General features: G+C 39.1%; 2 protein-coding genes across 2 annotated transcripts in view; both read left to right on the top strand.

Moving 5' to 3' along the window:
- AK3 (adenylate kinase 3) overlaps positions 1 to 14,733 on the top strand; it is a 467,912-nt gene that overhangs the window by 24,197 nt on the left and 428,982 nt on the right. The window lies entirely within an intron of this gene.
- INSL6 (insulin like 6) lies at positions 1,683 to 13,907 on the top strand. Its single transcript, XM_069576522.1, has 2 exons — positions 1,683 to 1,956; positions 13,540 to 13,907. Exons 1-2 carry the CDS (start codon positions 1,683 to 1,685, stop codon positions 13,881 to 13,883), a joined length of 618 nt encoding a protein of 205 aa, XP_069432623.1. The 3' UTR covers positions 13,884 to 13,907.

Genomic DNA, 14,733 nt, shown 5'->3' with positions numbered 1-14,733 from the left:
GCAATGAAATTGTGCTAATCAAATTACATCAATCTTTTAAAAGATCTGACTGCCCGTTACTAAGTACTCATGGATACCACTGGAAAGTAGGGCAAAGCTGGGCAAACAGAAAACGGAGAAAAGTACACAGAGGCAAAAAGGAGAAGGAGTACAAAATAACATTGTAAAGGGAAGAGTTAAGAGTATCACTGATAATTGCTGGAGCCTCTGAGGCTTCAGTATACTGACGTTGACTATTCCTGAGACAGCCCCTGACTGCCCCCTTGTGGCTGGTAGGACATCCTTCAGCGCCAACACAGTCTAATAAAATTTCATTTAAACCGACAAGGCAACCTGTAGGGATTGCGCTGTACTTTCCTGCCCCTTCCCTCTTGATGTAGCAGAATACTATTTTTCTTAGAAGACAAATCCTCTACAAATTTCTGTCACACTCCCGACTAAAATTGTAGCCGGATAGATTTGAGTTGGTAATGGACAGGGAAGCCTGGCGTGCTGCGGTCCAAGGGGTCGCAGTCGGACACGACTGAGTGACTGAAATGAACTGAACTGAGACCTAAAGGGAGCGCGCTCATGACCTGTCATGCATCATCAATGTATCCCAACAGGAAAAGACAATTGCCTACATCTCCAAGACAGGGCGCTATTTAAAACACAACAGGAAGAAAACTTCTCTCTGGTCCACAGATCTCAGCCAATCAGAGATTAAGCAACACAGCCAATTAGAAGACGCCACATTTTGGACTCCCAGCTTCCCCAATGGATCCTTTAGTTATCACACCAGCTCCCACCTTCCCCCTTTTCCCTACAAAAGCAAGTTCCTCTTCCTAGTTCTCTGAATTTGCATATGGTCCATGATAGTGCACATATCCTGAACTGCATTCCTCTAGCTATTGCTATTCACCTTTGCTGGTAAAATAACTGGCTATTATTAATGTTGACACTATAATTTTGCAGTGGATAATCCTTTACAATCCATGGCCAAAAGAACCGATTATCTCAAATACTCTGTTCTGAAGATTGAGACTAAGGCCCATTTCTCCCCGTAGAAATGGTAGGAATTTCCTCAGGAAGCTTTGCATCTGCCTTTAAAACGTGCACACAAGTTTTAATATATTTGACAGCCAACAATTCGTCAGGCCCTGCGGTACAATTAGAAGCAATGTCACAACCACTGCCTTCATGAAACCTGCAAACTAGGGGAAGAAGTTATCAAACAACTGCACAAGTAAATGTGAGCAAACCTACCAAGATAAACACCATGAAGAAAAGGAAAGGTTTCTTGAAGGAGGCGACGTTCCATTAGCAAGCAGGCAAAAGAGGCGGGAAATGCATTTCACTAGAGGGAGGCTTTATCCGTTAGCTACGGCCCCATATTTCATTTGATACGTCTTCCTAGTGAGGGTGGAGAGAAAAACGAACCATTTTCAGGACCAACAGCTTGCCACCTGGGCGGCCTGAGGGCCCTGCAAAATTCGGAAAGCTCAGGCAGCGCCTCCACAGCTGCCCTCATCTAGACTCGAAGTTCTCGCGAGGTCTGGAAACGAAGATCAGAAGGTGCGCACCTCGCCTTGAAGTTCTCGCGAGGACCTCACACGAAGATCAGAAGGTCTCCATGTGCACGTGTGCAGTCGTGCGGGACTGGCAGTTAGAGCGCGCGGCGTACCTGGTTTAGGGGCTCAGGGATGCCGCGGTTCCTCTATCTGTGTCTCGGGCTCCTGCTGGTTCGAGTCTCCCGTGAGCTGAACGACATCAGCAGAGCCAGGAAATTGTGCGGCCGGCATCTACTGCGTGAGATAGTAAAACTCTGTGGCGATGTTAGCTGGAGCCACGTTGAGAAGGAAAAGCCTTTCACCCAGCTGCTTTCCCAGGCCTCACAAAAGGTTGAAAGCTTCATTCCTGACCGGTCAGAAAGCTCCCAAACCACTTTTCCGGTCTGGAGGAGAGCGACAAACCCAGGTGAAAATCTAAACCAAAGGCATGTAAAGTCTACAAACCTGTATAAGACTGCTGGAGTTTTCCAACTTTCCCTTCTCGCAGTGCCCTTGTCACCTGGCAAACTCTATTTTGTCCTTTAAAGCCTAATAGAGGTATCATCTTCCCCGGGAACTTGTGGCTCAGACAGTAAAGAATCTCCCGCCGTGCAGGAGCCGCAGGTTCAGTCCCTGAGTGGGGAATATCCCCTGGAGAAGGGCATGGCAACCCACTCCAATATTCTTGCCTGGAGAATTCCATGGACAGAGGAGCCTAGTGGGCTACAGTCCATGGGGTTGCAAAGAGTCAGATAGGACTGAAGCTGCTTGGCACACACACACACACAGGAATGTATGTTTTATATGAAATGCCCAGCAGAGGGCCAAGCATAGAGTATATGCTTAATGTATATTGAATTTATACAAAATGCTTTTAAGCGGTCTTTAGGAAGAACATTTTTTGTTTTAGATCCATTCTTCTGTTTTTACATTTTTGTGGCTAATGCATTTTAGTCCCAATAGGTTTGCTGTTTTAAAACAAAGTGTACTTTATTTGTGGAGAAGGCAATGGCACCCTACTCCAGTACTCTTGCCTGGAAAATCCTATGGACGGAGGAGCCTGGTAGGCTGCAGTCCATGAGGTCGCTAAGAGTTGGATACGACTGAGCGACTTCACTTTCACTTTTCACTTTCATGCATTGGAGAAGGAAATGGCAACCCACTCCAGTGTTCTTGCCTGGAGAATCCCAGGGATGGGGGAGCCTGGTGGGCTGCCGTCTATGGGGTCGCACAGAGTAGGACACAACTGACACAACTTAGCAGTAGCAGCAGCCCTTTATTTGTAAACAGTTGTCTAGAGAGTATAGTTTAAGTCACTGCCTTTTACAATAATTCAGTTATTCTGATTTGGGCAAATTTTGTGAAAGTCAAGATTCTGAAATTAAAGGAAGGAGTAGACTATCACGTCAAAAGAGAGACCCTAATATAGATGAGTAAAACAAACTAAAACATTGCCTAGCACTTTATGAGCCCTTACTCTTTTTTATTGTTTTGAAGTATAGTTGGTTTACAATATTAGTCTCTGTTGTACAGCTGGTAATTCAAAATTTCTATAGATTATATTACATTTAAAGTTATAAAATATTAGCTATATTCTGATTCTTTTTTAATGAATGAATAAAACCTATAAATTATTGATGCTACTGCTAAGTCAGTCGTGTCTGTGCTAAGTCAATCGCGTCAGTCCTGTCCGACTCTGTGCGACCCCATAGACGACAGCCCACCAGGCTCCTTCGTCCCTGGGATTCTCCAGGCAAGAATACTGGAGTGGGTTGCCATTTCCTTCCCCATATTGATGCTAAGGGAATAAAAACTTTTTTTTTTTGAAGTATAAGTTGATTTACAACACTGCATTAGTTACAGCAAAGTGACTCTGAGTCCATTCATGTTGCTGCAAATGACATCATTTCATTCTTTTTTACGGATGAGTAATATTCCATTGCATATATATATATATATATATATATATATATATATATATATATACACCACATCTTCTTTACCCATTTGTCTCTCAATGGATGCTTAAGTTGCTTGCATGTAAATAATGCTGCTATGAACATTGGAGTGCATGTATATTTTCAAATTAGATTGTTTTTCCAGATATATACCCAGGAGTTGGATTGTTGGAACATATGGTCATTCTATTTTTAATTTTTTAAGGACCCTCTATACTGTTCTTCATATTGGTTGCACCAACTTACATTCCTACCAACAGCATAAGAAGATTCCCTTTTCTTCACACCCTCTCCAGCATTTATTATTTGTAGACTTTTTGATGATTGACATTCTGTAAGGCAATAGCTCATTGTAGTTTTGATTTTCATTTCTCTATTAGTGATGTTGAGCACATTTTCATATGCCCATTGGCCATCTGTGTATCTTCTTTGGAGAAATACTTATTTAGTTCTGCCTAATTTTTGATTAATTTTTAAATTGAGCTATATGAGCTGTTTGTGTAATTTGGAAATTAAGTCCTTGTTGGTTGCATTATTTGAAAATATTTTCTCCCATTCTGTAGGTTGTCTTTTTTTGTTTATGGTTTCCTTTGCTCTGCAAAAGCTTATAAGTTCAATTTGAGCTCCTTTGCTTATTTTTGGTGTTATTTCTATTGCTTTGGGAGACTGACCTAAGAAACCATTGGTATGATATGTCAGAATATTTTGCCTATTCTCTGTACTAGTTTTATGGTGTTATGTCTTATATTTTAAGTCTTTAAGCCATTTTTAGTTTATTTTTGTGTATAGTGTAAGGGAGTATTGTACCTTCATTGATTTGCATGGGGCTATCCAGTCTGCCCACACCACTTCCTGAAGAGACTATCTTTTCTCTGCTGTATATTCTTGTCTCCCCTGTTGAAGATCAATTGACCATTGGTGTTGGGTTTATTTCTGTTCTCTCTATTCTGTTCTGTTGATCCATAAGTCTGTTTTTTTGTGTCAATACCACACTTTTTTGATAGCTATAGCTTTGTAGTATTGTCTGATGTATGGAAGGGTTATGCCTTCAGCTTTGTTCTTTTTCTTTAGGATTGCTTTGTCTATTCTGAGTCTTTTGTGATTCCATATAAATTTGAGGACTATTTGTCTAGTTCTGTGAAAAATGTCATGGGTCATTTGGTAGGAATTGCATTAAATCTGTAGATTTCTTCAAACCCAAGAGCACAGGCTATCTTCTTATTGCTTTGAATCATCTTCAGTTTCCTTTATTAATGTTTTATAATTCTGAGGTTATAGGTCTTTCACTTTCTTGGTTAGGTTTATTCCTAGGTATTTTTAAAATGTGATTTTAAAAGGGATTTTTTTAACTTTCTGATAGTTCATTGTTTGTGTAAAGAAATGCAACAGATTTCTGTATATTAATATTGTAACCTGCTACCTTGCTGAATTTATCAGTTCTAGTAGTTTTTGTGTGGAGTCTTTAGGGTTTCTATGTAGAGTATCATGTAAAGACAGAAACAATAGAAAGCATCAGACTGAATCTTGATCATTTTCTATCATCAAAACCACCTACATATAAATTCACTTTATCCCGTTCTTGTAATAAAGGAATTATCTCTCACCAAACTCTCAGTTGTACTTCAGTTTAGCTGATATTCACACTTTAATGTGTATATGAATCACCTCAGGAATGCTGTTAATATACAGATTCTGATTCAGTAGGTCTGGGGTGGAGACTGAGTTTATTTTTTACAAGCTCCCGGGTAATGCCGACCCTGTTAGTTGGATGATGCTTTTTAGGTAACAAGGGACTAGTTCAGTTTTCTATTTCTTCATTATTCTTTTCTCTCACAAGTGCAAGGTGGACTTCCCCATTTTACTTCATGCCTGGTGGGCGTTCCTCTCACATCAAATGCTGTGCTCTCATTACCTATGCCATGGGTATATGTAATTTTAATTCAAAATTTTACCTTCAGACATCCAAGCTCGAGTTTATGATTGAGAATGAGTTTGGAATCCTTTTTCTTGACCAAGCAACAATAAATCCCTGGTGACCTAGTGGCTAAGACTCCATGCTCCCACTGCAGGGGGCCTGGGTTCAAACCGTGGTCAGGGGACTAGACCTTACATGCCACAACTAAGACCTGGCACAGCCAAATAAATAAAATATTTTTAAATCAACTTTAAAACTTGTAGCTGGTTAATCACTCCTTTATTTCAGGTGTTATTCACAGTACCCCAAAGGAGTAAATGTCATTAATTCAATGAGGAGAGATCTGCAGTAAAACAAGATTTATATGAAATGGAAATATATCTGATCATATTTCAGGATTGTCATACACATTAAACATGTTACTATGGGAACTATATAAAGGACAGTTTGTAAAAGTGGAAATATGTGGCAATGAAACCATGTTTTTTTAAAAATATATGGAAGAAGAAAATGAATTTAGGTTATCAATATGAATTTGTATTAGATTTTAAAGAATTCTTAATCTGTAAGGAAAGATAGAATGTAATATATTAATTTCCAGTGACTAATTTATTAATAGAAGTTGAAGAGAGGCATGTATTTCCAAAAGAGAATTCCAACATAGAATATATAATTATGTCATTTCTTTTGCATGCGAATGTTGCTGAAAAGTTGATTAATTTTTATTTAGCTTATATAAGCAGAATATATTTCTGTGTTAGGTCAAATCAGTTATCAATAATTTTAATCTTCTGTTAATTTCTTTGGGTCTGACACAGGAAATAACAGTTTGGTACACTGATATTCAAAAATGTCTTCTTCAGAGCTACTCAGACATAAATTGAATTTGAGATTTGCACTTCTTGTTAATGAATCCCAAATATATGGACCATGTTGCCACAACCTATTTCAGAGTGTGGCAGCGTGAAACTAATGTCAGATTTCTAAATTCTGAGTATGGTGCTGCCTAACTCTTAGTGCTAGGTGAAATTATTGAAGTTTCATTACCAGTATTTCATAATCCATACCCCTATTCCAGTTAATGGGCTGTAGTCCCTTATTCCTGGTCTTCATCCATCTATTCTTGTTTTTTACTAGTATGAATTCCTATGTTCTTATATCCATGCCAAGAATTAAAATTATATATTTTTTAACATTTTTCAGTGTGATAGACATGAAATAAAATCTCATTTTTGTCTTAACTTGTTCTGGATTTGAGTACCTCATCATATGCATATTAGCCTTTTGGGTTCCTTTTTTTTTTTTTTTTGAAAACTTCCTATTTTTCAGAAATTTTATTTCTATATTTTGCCCATTTTTGTCAAAGCTGTCATCTTCCAGTTAATTTGTAAGACTCATTCAAAATCTAGATACAGTAATAGTTATGTTTTAAATATTGCAAATATGTCCTCCTGTCATCTATCTACTGATGTTTTTAGATAGAAAGTCTTAATTTTTATGCCATTAGACAAAAAGTATTTCACTGTATTGTTCATCCTTTTGAATGTTTTGTTTTTTTTTGTTTCTCTATTTGTTTTATAGTTTTACTTTTCTCGTTAGGTCCTTAATTCTTCTGGGGCCCATTTTTAGTTCTGTTCTGGCTAGAAATACTATCTTAATTTTCTCAAAGTCTTACTTTTCTGTACACGAGGAAGTATTTTTCTGAATACCATCTACTGAACAGTCATTCTTTTCCACTGATTGTAGAGCCACTTTTATTGTCTATTAAGTTTTTCTGAGATTCTTATTTAACTGGTCTTTTTGTTTGGCTTTGTGTTATTACTACACTGTTTTAGCCAACGTTTTCATTCTCCTCTTTCACCTGCATCAAAAGACTCTTTAGTTCCTCTTTGCTTTCTGTCACTAGGGTGGTATGATCTGCATATCTGAGGTTATTGATATTTCTCCCAGCAATCTTGATTCCAGCTTGTGATTCATCCAGCCTGACATTTCACATGATGTACTTCACATACAAGTTAAATAAGAAAGGTGACAGTATATAGCCTTGACATACTCCATTCTCAATTTTGGACCAGTATGTTGTTCTGTGTCCAGTTCTAACTGTTGTTTCTTGACCTGCATATAGGATTTTCAGGAGTCAGGTAAGATGGTCTGGTATTCCTATCTCTTTAAGAATTTTCCACAGTTTGTTTTGATCTACACAGTCAAAGGCTTTAGTATAGTCAGTGAGGCAGAAGTAGATGTTATTCTGGAATTCTCTTGCTTTTTCTGTGATCCAGTGAATGTTGGCAATTTGATCTCTGGTTTGTCTCACTTTTGTAAATCCAGCTTGTACATCTGGAAGTTCTCACTTCACGTATTGCTGAAGCCTGGCTTGGAGAATTTTGAGCATTATTTTACTAGTGTGTGAGATGAGTGCAATTGTGTGGTAGTTTGAGCATTCTTTGGCATTGCCTTTCTTTGGGATTGGAATGAAAACTGACCTTTTTGGTCCTGTAACCACTGCTGTTTTCCAAATTTGCTGGCATATTGAGTGAGGCACTTTAACGGCATCATCTTTTAGATTTGAAATAGCTCAGCTGGAATTCCATCACCTCCACTAACTTTGTTAGTAGTAATGCTTCCTGAGGCCCACTTGAGTTCACACTCCAGGATGTCTGGCTTCAGGTGAGTGATCACACCATCATGGTTATCCAGGTCATTAAGACCTTTTTTATAGTTCTTTGTTTTTTTGCCATCTCTTAATCTCGCCTGCTTCTCTTAGGTCCTTACCATTTCTGTCTTTTATTCCCATCTTTTTCATGAAATGTTCCCTTGATATCTCTAATTTTCTTCAAGAGATCTCTAGTCTTTCCCATTCTTCTGTTTTCCTCTATTTCTTTGCATTGTTCACTAAGAAGGCTTTCTTATCTCTCCCTGCTATTCTTTGGAACTCTGCATTCAGTTGGGTATATCTTTCCCTTTCTCCTTTACCTTTCACCTCTCATCTTTTCCCAGCTATTTGTAAGGCCTTCTCAGACAACCACTTTGCCTTCTTGCATTTCTTTTTCTTGGGGATGGTTTTGGCCTGTACAATGTTATGAACCTCCATCCATAATTCTTCAGGCATGCTGTCTATCAGATCTAATCCCTTGAATCTATTTGTCACTTCTACTATATAATCATAAGAGATTGATTTAGGTTGTACCTTAATGGCCTAGTGGTTTTTCTTCCTTCAATTTAAGTCTGAATTTTGCAGTTCAGCTCATGATCTTAGCCACGGTCAGCTCTAGGTCTTGTTTTTGCTTACTGTGTAGTGCTTCTCCATCTTCAGCTGCAAAGAATATAATCAGTCCAATTTCGGTACTGACCATCTGGTGATGTCCATGTGTACAGTCCTCTTTTATGTTGTTGGAAGAGGATGTTTGCAATGGCCAGTGCATTCTCTTGGCAAAACTCTGTTTTGGCCTTGCATTCTCAAGGCCAAACTTGCCTGTTACTCCAGCTATCTCTTGACTTCCTACTTTTGCATCCCAGTCTCCTATGATGAAAGGACATCTTTTTAAGTGTGAATTCTAGAAGGTTTTGTAGGTTTTCATAGAACTGGTTGACCTCAGCTTCTTCAGCAATTGGTTGGGGCATAGACTTAGATTACTGGGATGTTGAGTGGTTTGCCTTGGAAACCAACTGAGATCATTCTGTTGTTTTTGAGATTGTACCCAAGTACTGCATTTCAGACTCTTGTTCACTATGAGGGCTCCATTCCCTCTGAGGGATTCTTGCCAACAGTAGTAGATGTAATAGTTATCTGAATTAAATTTGTCCATTCCAGTCCATTTTAGCTCACTGATTCTCAAAATGTCGATGTTCACTCTTGCCATTTCCTGTTTGACCACGTCCACTTTACCTTGATTCATGGACCTAACATCCCAGGTTTCTATGCAATATTGTTCTTTACAGTATCAGACTTTACTTTTACCACCATACGCATCCACAGCTGCGTGTTGTTTCCATTTTGGCTCAGACTTTTCATTCTTTCTGGAGTTATTTCTCCCCTCTTCTCCAGTAGCATATTGGACACTTGGGGGGGTTCATCCTTCAGTTTCATATCTTTTTGCCTTTTCATACTGTTCATGGGGTTCTCAATGCGAGAATACTGGTTTCCCATTCCCTTCTCCAGTGGACTACATTTTATCAGAACTCTCCACCTTGACCTGTCTGTCTTGGATGGCCCTGCACAACATGGCTCATAGTTTCATTGAGTTAGACAAGGGTGTGATCCATTTGATCATTTTGGTTAGTTTTCTGTGATTGTGGTTTTCATTCTGGTGGCTGTGGGACTGAAGTTCTTGTTTCATCTGTCTGCCCTCTCATGGATGAGTCTAAGAGGCTTGTGCCAGCTTTCTGATGGGAAGGCCTGCTGTGGGGAAAACTGGGTCTTGCTCTGGTGGGCAGGGCCATCCTCAGTAAATCTTTAGTCCAATTTTCTGCTGATTGGTGGGGCTATGCTCCTGTAGTTTGGCCTGAAGCTCCCAGTCCTGGAGTCTGCAGGCGCTATAGTAGGACTGATGGCGACCTGCTGCAGTAGGAGGATGAGCATGCTGTGCCTCCCAGGACTACTGCTGCCAGTGGCCCCTGGCCCTGCCGCAGGCCACTGTCAGCCCATGTCTCCACCAGAGACTCCCAAACATTCAGAGGCAAGTCTTGCTCATGTCTCTTGTGGGGTCACTGCTCCTTTCTCCTGGGTCCTGGTGCACACAAGGTTTTTTTTGTGCCCTCCAAGAGTCTCTGTTTCCCCAGTTTGGTGGAAGTTCTGTAATCAAATCCCACAGATCTTAAAAGTCAGATGTGCTAGGATTCTTTCCCTTTGCCAGATCCCCAGGTTGGGAAGTCTGATGTGGGGCCTAGAACCTTGGCGTCAGTGTGAGAACTTCTTTGGTATAGTTGTTCTCCAGTTTGTGGGTCACCCACCTGGCAGCTCTATGATAGGGCTAATGGTGACCTCCTCCAGGAGGACCCAGGTCACACACTGTGCCTCCCAGGACTGCTGCTGCCAGTGCCCGTCCCTGCGGCCGGCCATTTCTGACCCACACCTCTGCAGGAGACCTTCAAACCCACACAGGCAGTTCTGGCTCAGTCTCTTGTGGGGGTCACTGCTCCTTTCGCCTTTTCTATTTATACTTACTCTCTTTGTGATCTGATCCAGTCTTGTGGCTCAAAAAATTATCTGTATACCTGACTCTTAACTTTCTTCAAGCAAAATTTTTTCTTCCATTCTGATAAGCATGAGGTGATATCTCACAGTGGTTTTGATTTGCATTTCCTTGATGTCTAGTGATGTTGACCATCTGCATTTCCTTTCTGAAAAAAAATGTTCATTTCTTCTACACTCTTTTTAATTGGGTTGTTGTTTTTATTGTGGTTTTTTGATGTTGAGTTGTATGAACCTCCATTGCATCTGTATGTAGTCCTTTTTTCCCTAGTGTATTTTGTTCATTTTCATTTTTTTTTCTTGATTAGTCTGGCTGAAGTTCGGTTTTATTAATCCTTTAAAAGAATCAATGTTTGGCTTTCTAAACCTTTATATTTTGTTTCTATATTTCACTTATTTCTTTCCTTACTTATTTGGGTTATCTCTGTTGCTCTTTTTCAAATTCATTGATTTGAACACTCATTTTTAATCTTTCTAATTTTCTCATGAATATAGCTTCTTTCCATTTAAGTCCCTTTCTCAATTTGACATTCATGAAAAAGCTTCCTTCTTATTGTCTGCCTTTTCTTCTTTTTTTGTGACAGATGGGGCACGTATCATCTAGGAAGCCCTTTCTTCAATCTGCCTAAAAAAAAAAAAAAAAAAAAGAGCTGCAAGTCACTCAGTTATTTCCGACTGTGAACCCATGGAGTGTAGCCCACCAGGCTCCTCTGTCTATGGAATTCTCCAGGCAAGAATATTGGAGTGGGTAGCTGTTCCCTTCTCCAGGGGATCTTCCTGACCCAGGGATGGAACGTGGGTCTCCTGTATACCAGGGAAGCCCCTGCCTAGACAACCTAATTCACTTTTCCCCTTCAGTGTACTCTGTTCATTGTGACATACTTTATTGATCACGGATTTATCCATCTTAGATGACATTATTCTTTTGCTACTTTAGAAGAGATTAATATTTATCCTAAAGGTTTACTATTCCACATTTCATCGTAAGCATTTTTTAAATCAAAGTTGTTATATTCTAATAGGACTCTTAACTTCAAGAGGCAGAAGTTCTCTTAAATATCCTCAAGAAAAAAAAACTGAGGATAGTTATTATAGGAAGAGGATCTGTAAATGGACTTAGAAAGGCTCTGGAAAGCCTAAGGAATCATGTCAATGCCTAAAAATCATCTTTCTCTGAATCTTTTCTAATAACTTTAGCTTTCATGATATGCTTCATAGTATCCTTTCAGTTTTGTTTCTAACTCATCTTGTTCTCATTACTTCTTAGTTCTAATTTCAACAAGTGAAGTGAAGTCCCTCAGTCATGTCTGACTCTTTGCGATCATGACTGTAGCCCACCATGCTCCTCCATCCATGGGATTTTCCAGGCAAGAGTACTGGAGTGGGTTGCCATTTCCTTCTACAGGGGATCTTCCCAACTCAGGTCTCCTGCATTGCAGGCAGACACTTTACCATCTGAGCCACCAGGGAAACCCAATTTCAACAAGAGGAAATCTTATTGAGCAAACTTATTTTTCACAGGGCATGGATTGTTGGCCACTGTAGTAGATGGTTTCTTTGGGGTCAGTTGCCAACCTCCTGTCTGTTTCTTTGGGGTCAGGTGCCAATCTCCTGTCTTTTAACTGTGGGTATAGGATGAAGTCACATGGTTCAGAACATGACTGCCTAAGGGCTGACTCAACAGCAGTGGCTAGAGGCAATATATCCCTCAAAAGGAACTATAGATGGGCAAGGGCAATGATGGAAATTCAACAAGCCTTCAATTAATTACCTTCTGGTGTTATTTTAATTTCTTATAAGTAATATTGAGTAAGAACAGTGTAACATTAACAATTCACTAAGCATATCACACTTCTCCATTTCTTTATATTTCAACAGAATGGCTTCTCTAACCACTTAGTTATAAAATATGCATAAAATCAAGTAACTCAATTACAAATGGGCAAAAATTTGAATATACATTTCTACAAGGAGGATATACAATAAGGACATGAAAAATGCTCAACATCATTAGTTGCAAGATCATTACATCTCAAAACGATAATGGGATTCCACTTCACATCCGTTAGGATGGCTATCATCAAAAAATGGAAAATATAAAATGTTGGTCAAGATGTATAGCAGTTGGAAGCCTAGTGTATCGGTGGGATTGTAAAATGGTGTAGCCACTGTGGAAAACTGGCAGTTCCTAAAAAAGTAAACAAATTTACCATATGATCCAGCGGTTCTACTCCTAGGTATATACCTAAGAGAATTGAAAATGTGTTCACACAAAAACATATATGTGGATGTTCTGAGCAGTGTTATTCTTAATAGTCAGAAAGTAGAAAGAACCCACCTATTCATCAACTGATAAACAGGTAAATAAAATGTGATATATCCATACAATGGAAAATTATTCAGCCATAAAAAGAATAAAGTACTGGCAGACAAGCTGCAACATGACTGAACCTCGAAAATATGCTCAGTGAAAAAAACAGACACAAATGACCGTATATGGTTATGTTTTAGGCAGATCTATAGAAATATAAAGTAGATTCGTAGGTACCAGGGGCTGAAAGAAGAGGAAAATGAGAGTGACTCCTAATGGGGGGAGGTTTCTTTTGGGGATGATAGAAATGTTCTGGAATTGGTAGTGGTGATGTTTGTGCAACCTTGTGAATATACTAATTGTATACTTTAAAATGCTTAATTTTTTGGCATATGAATTATAGCTCAAAAAATGTTTTCTGAATAAAAGTGTGCAAAGGTTTCTAGGCCTTTTTATAGGAAAACATTACAATTGTTTTCGTTTAAAATATACATTGCTTTTGAATAACCATTTTACTAGTTAAAATGTGATTACTTGTGTTTCAGAATTAGCTGGCTTTAGTGTTACAGCATTATGATTAAATTTTCAGCTAAAGGAAGATTTTAATAAAGGATTTATTTCTTGTCTCTCAACAGTTCCTACTTCTGCCTCTCAGGAAGAAGCAATAAACAATATGAAGGTGCAGTCACTGCCTGAGTATCAGTATAAAAAGGCCAACTTGCCTTTTAAGACAAGACAGGAGGACTCTTCCTCATCACAAGATATCAGTCCATATATTCGTGAGATTATAGAATTTCAGAAGAAAAATACAAACAAAATCAAAACCTTAAGCAATTTGTTTTGGGGGAATCATCCCCAAAGAAAACGCAGAGGATACTCAGAAAAATGTTGTCAGAAGGGATGTACAAAAGAAGAACTTATTATTGCATGCCTTCCATATATTGATTATGAAAACTTAAGGAAGCGTCAGCAGTTGTGACTGAGATATACTAACCATCATGAGACTTACACTAACTTAATAAAAAGCTTAATATATTTTACTGATTATTTTTTTGGTGATTGTCCTTGTAGTTTCTCTGCTGTGACCAGCATCTGGATTTGTAAGCATTTAACAATACTTTGGAGAAGGCGATGGCACCCCACTCTAGTGCTCTTGCCTGGAAACTCCCATGGACAGAGGAGCCTGGTGGGCTGCAGTCCATGGGGTCGCAAACAGTCAGATGCAACTGAGCGACTTCACTTTCACTTTTCACTTTCATGCATTGGAGAAGGAACTGGCAACCCACTCCAGTGTTCTTGCCTGGAAAATCCCAGGGACGGGGGAGCCTGGTGGGCTGCTGTCCATGGGGTCGCACAGAGTCGGACACAACTGAAACAACTTAGCAGCAGCAGCAGCAGCAATACTTTGTGGTGGTCATACAACTTAGTATTTTCTTTGGTGTTCTATTTTTCTATATTTTTATATTTGAAGATATTACTGGAGGTGGCATGATCTATGCAGACATCTAAGGATTACCTGCTTATTCTTATTTATGGTTTTGAAACAAGTAGCATTTAAATGGATTACGGAATGTTCTGCATTCCATGTGTATGATATACTGACTGGTGCCCATTACTATTAGGCTCACTCTAGTATGCCAATACATCTGTCCTACTGACTTAAAATAGCTAACCAACTACCCCTAGTAGCTCTCACACATTTTTAGTAGGTACAGTTTTAATTCTTTGTATAGTAACTGGTAAGTCTTTTCACAGTTTCTATTGAGGACATAGTTCAGTGACTTTCTTGAGGTTGTAATCTCTCTCCAAGATCCCCTGTCTTTGCTTTG

The sequence above is a fragment of the Ovis canadensis genome, chromosome 2, assembly GCF_042477335.2.
Source record: "Ovis canadensis isolate MfBH-ARS-UI-01 breed Bighorn chromosome 2, ARS-UI_OviCan_v2, whole genome shotgun sequence".
NCBI classification, from domain to species: Eukaryota; Metazoa; Chordata; class Mammalia; order Artiodactyla; family Bovidae; genus Ovis; species Ovis canadensis.
The sequence above is the reverse complement of the archived record's forward strand: the minus strand, read 5'-3'. Positions and strand labels throughout refer to the sequence as shown.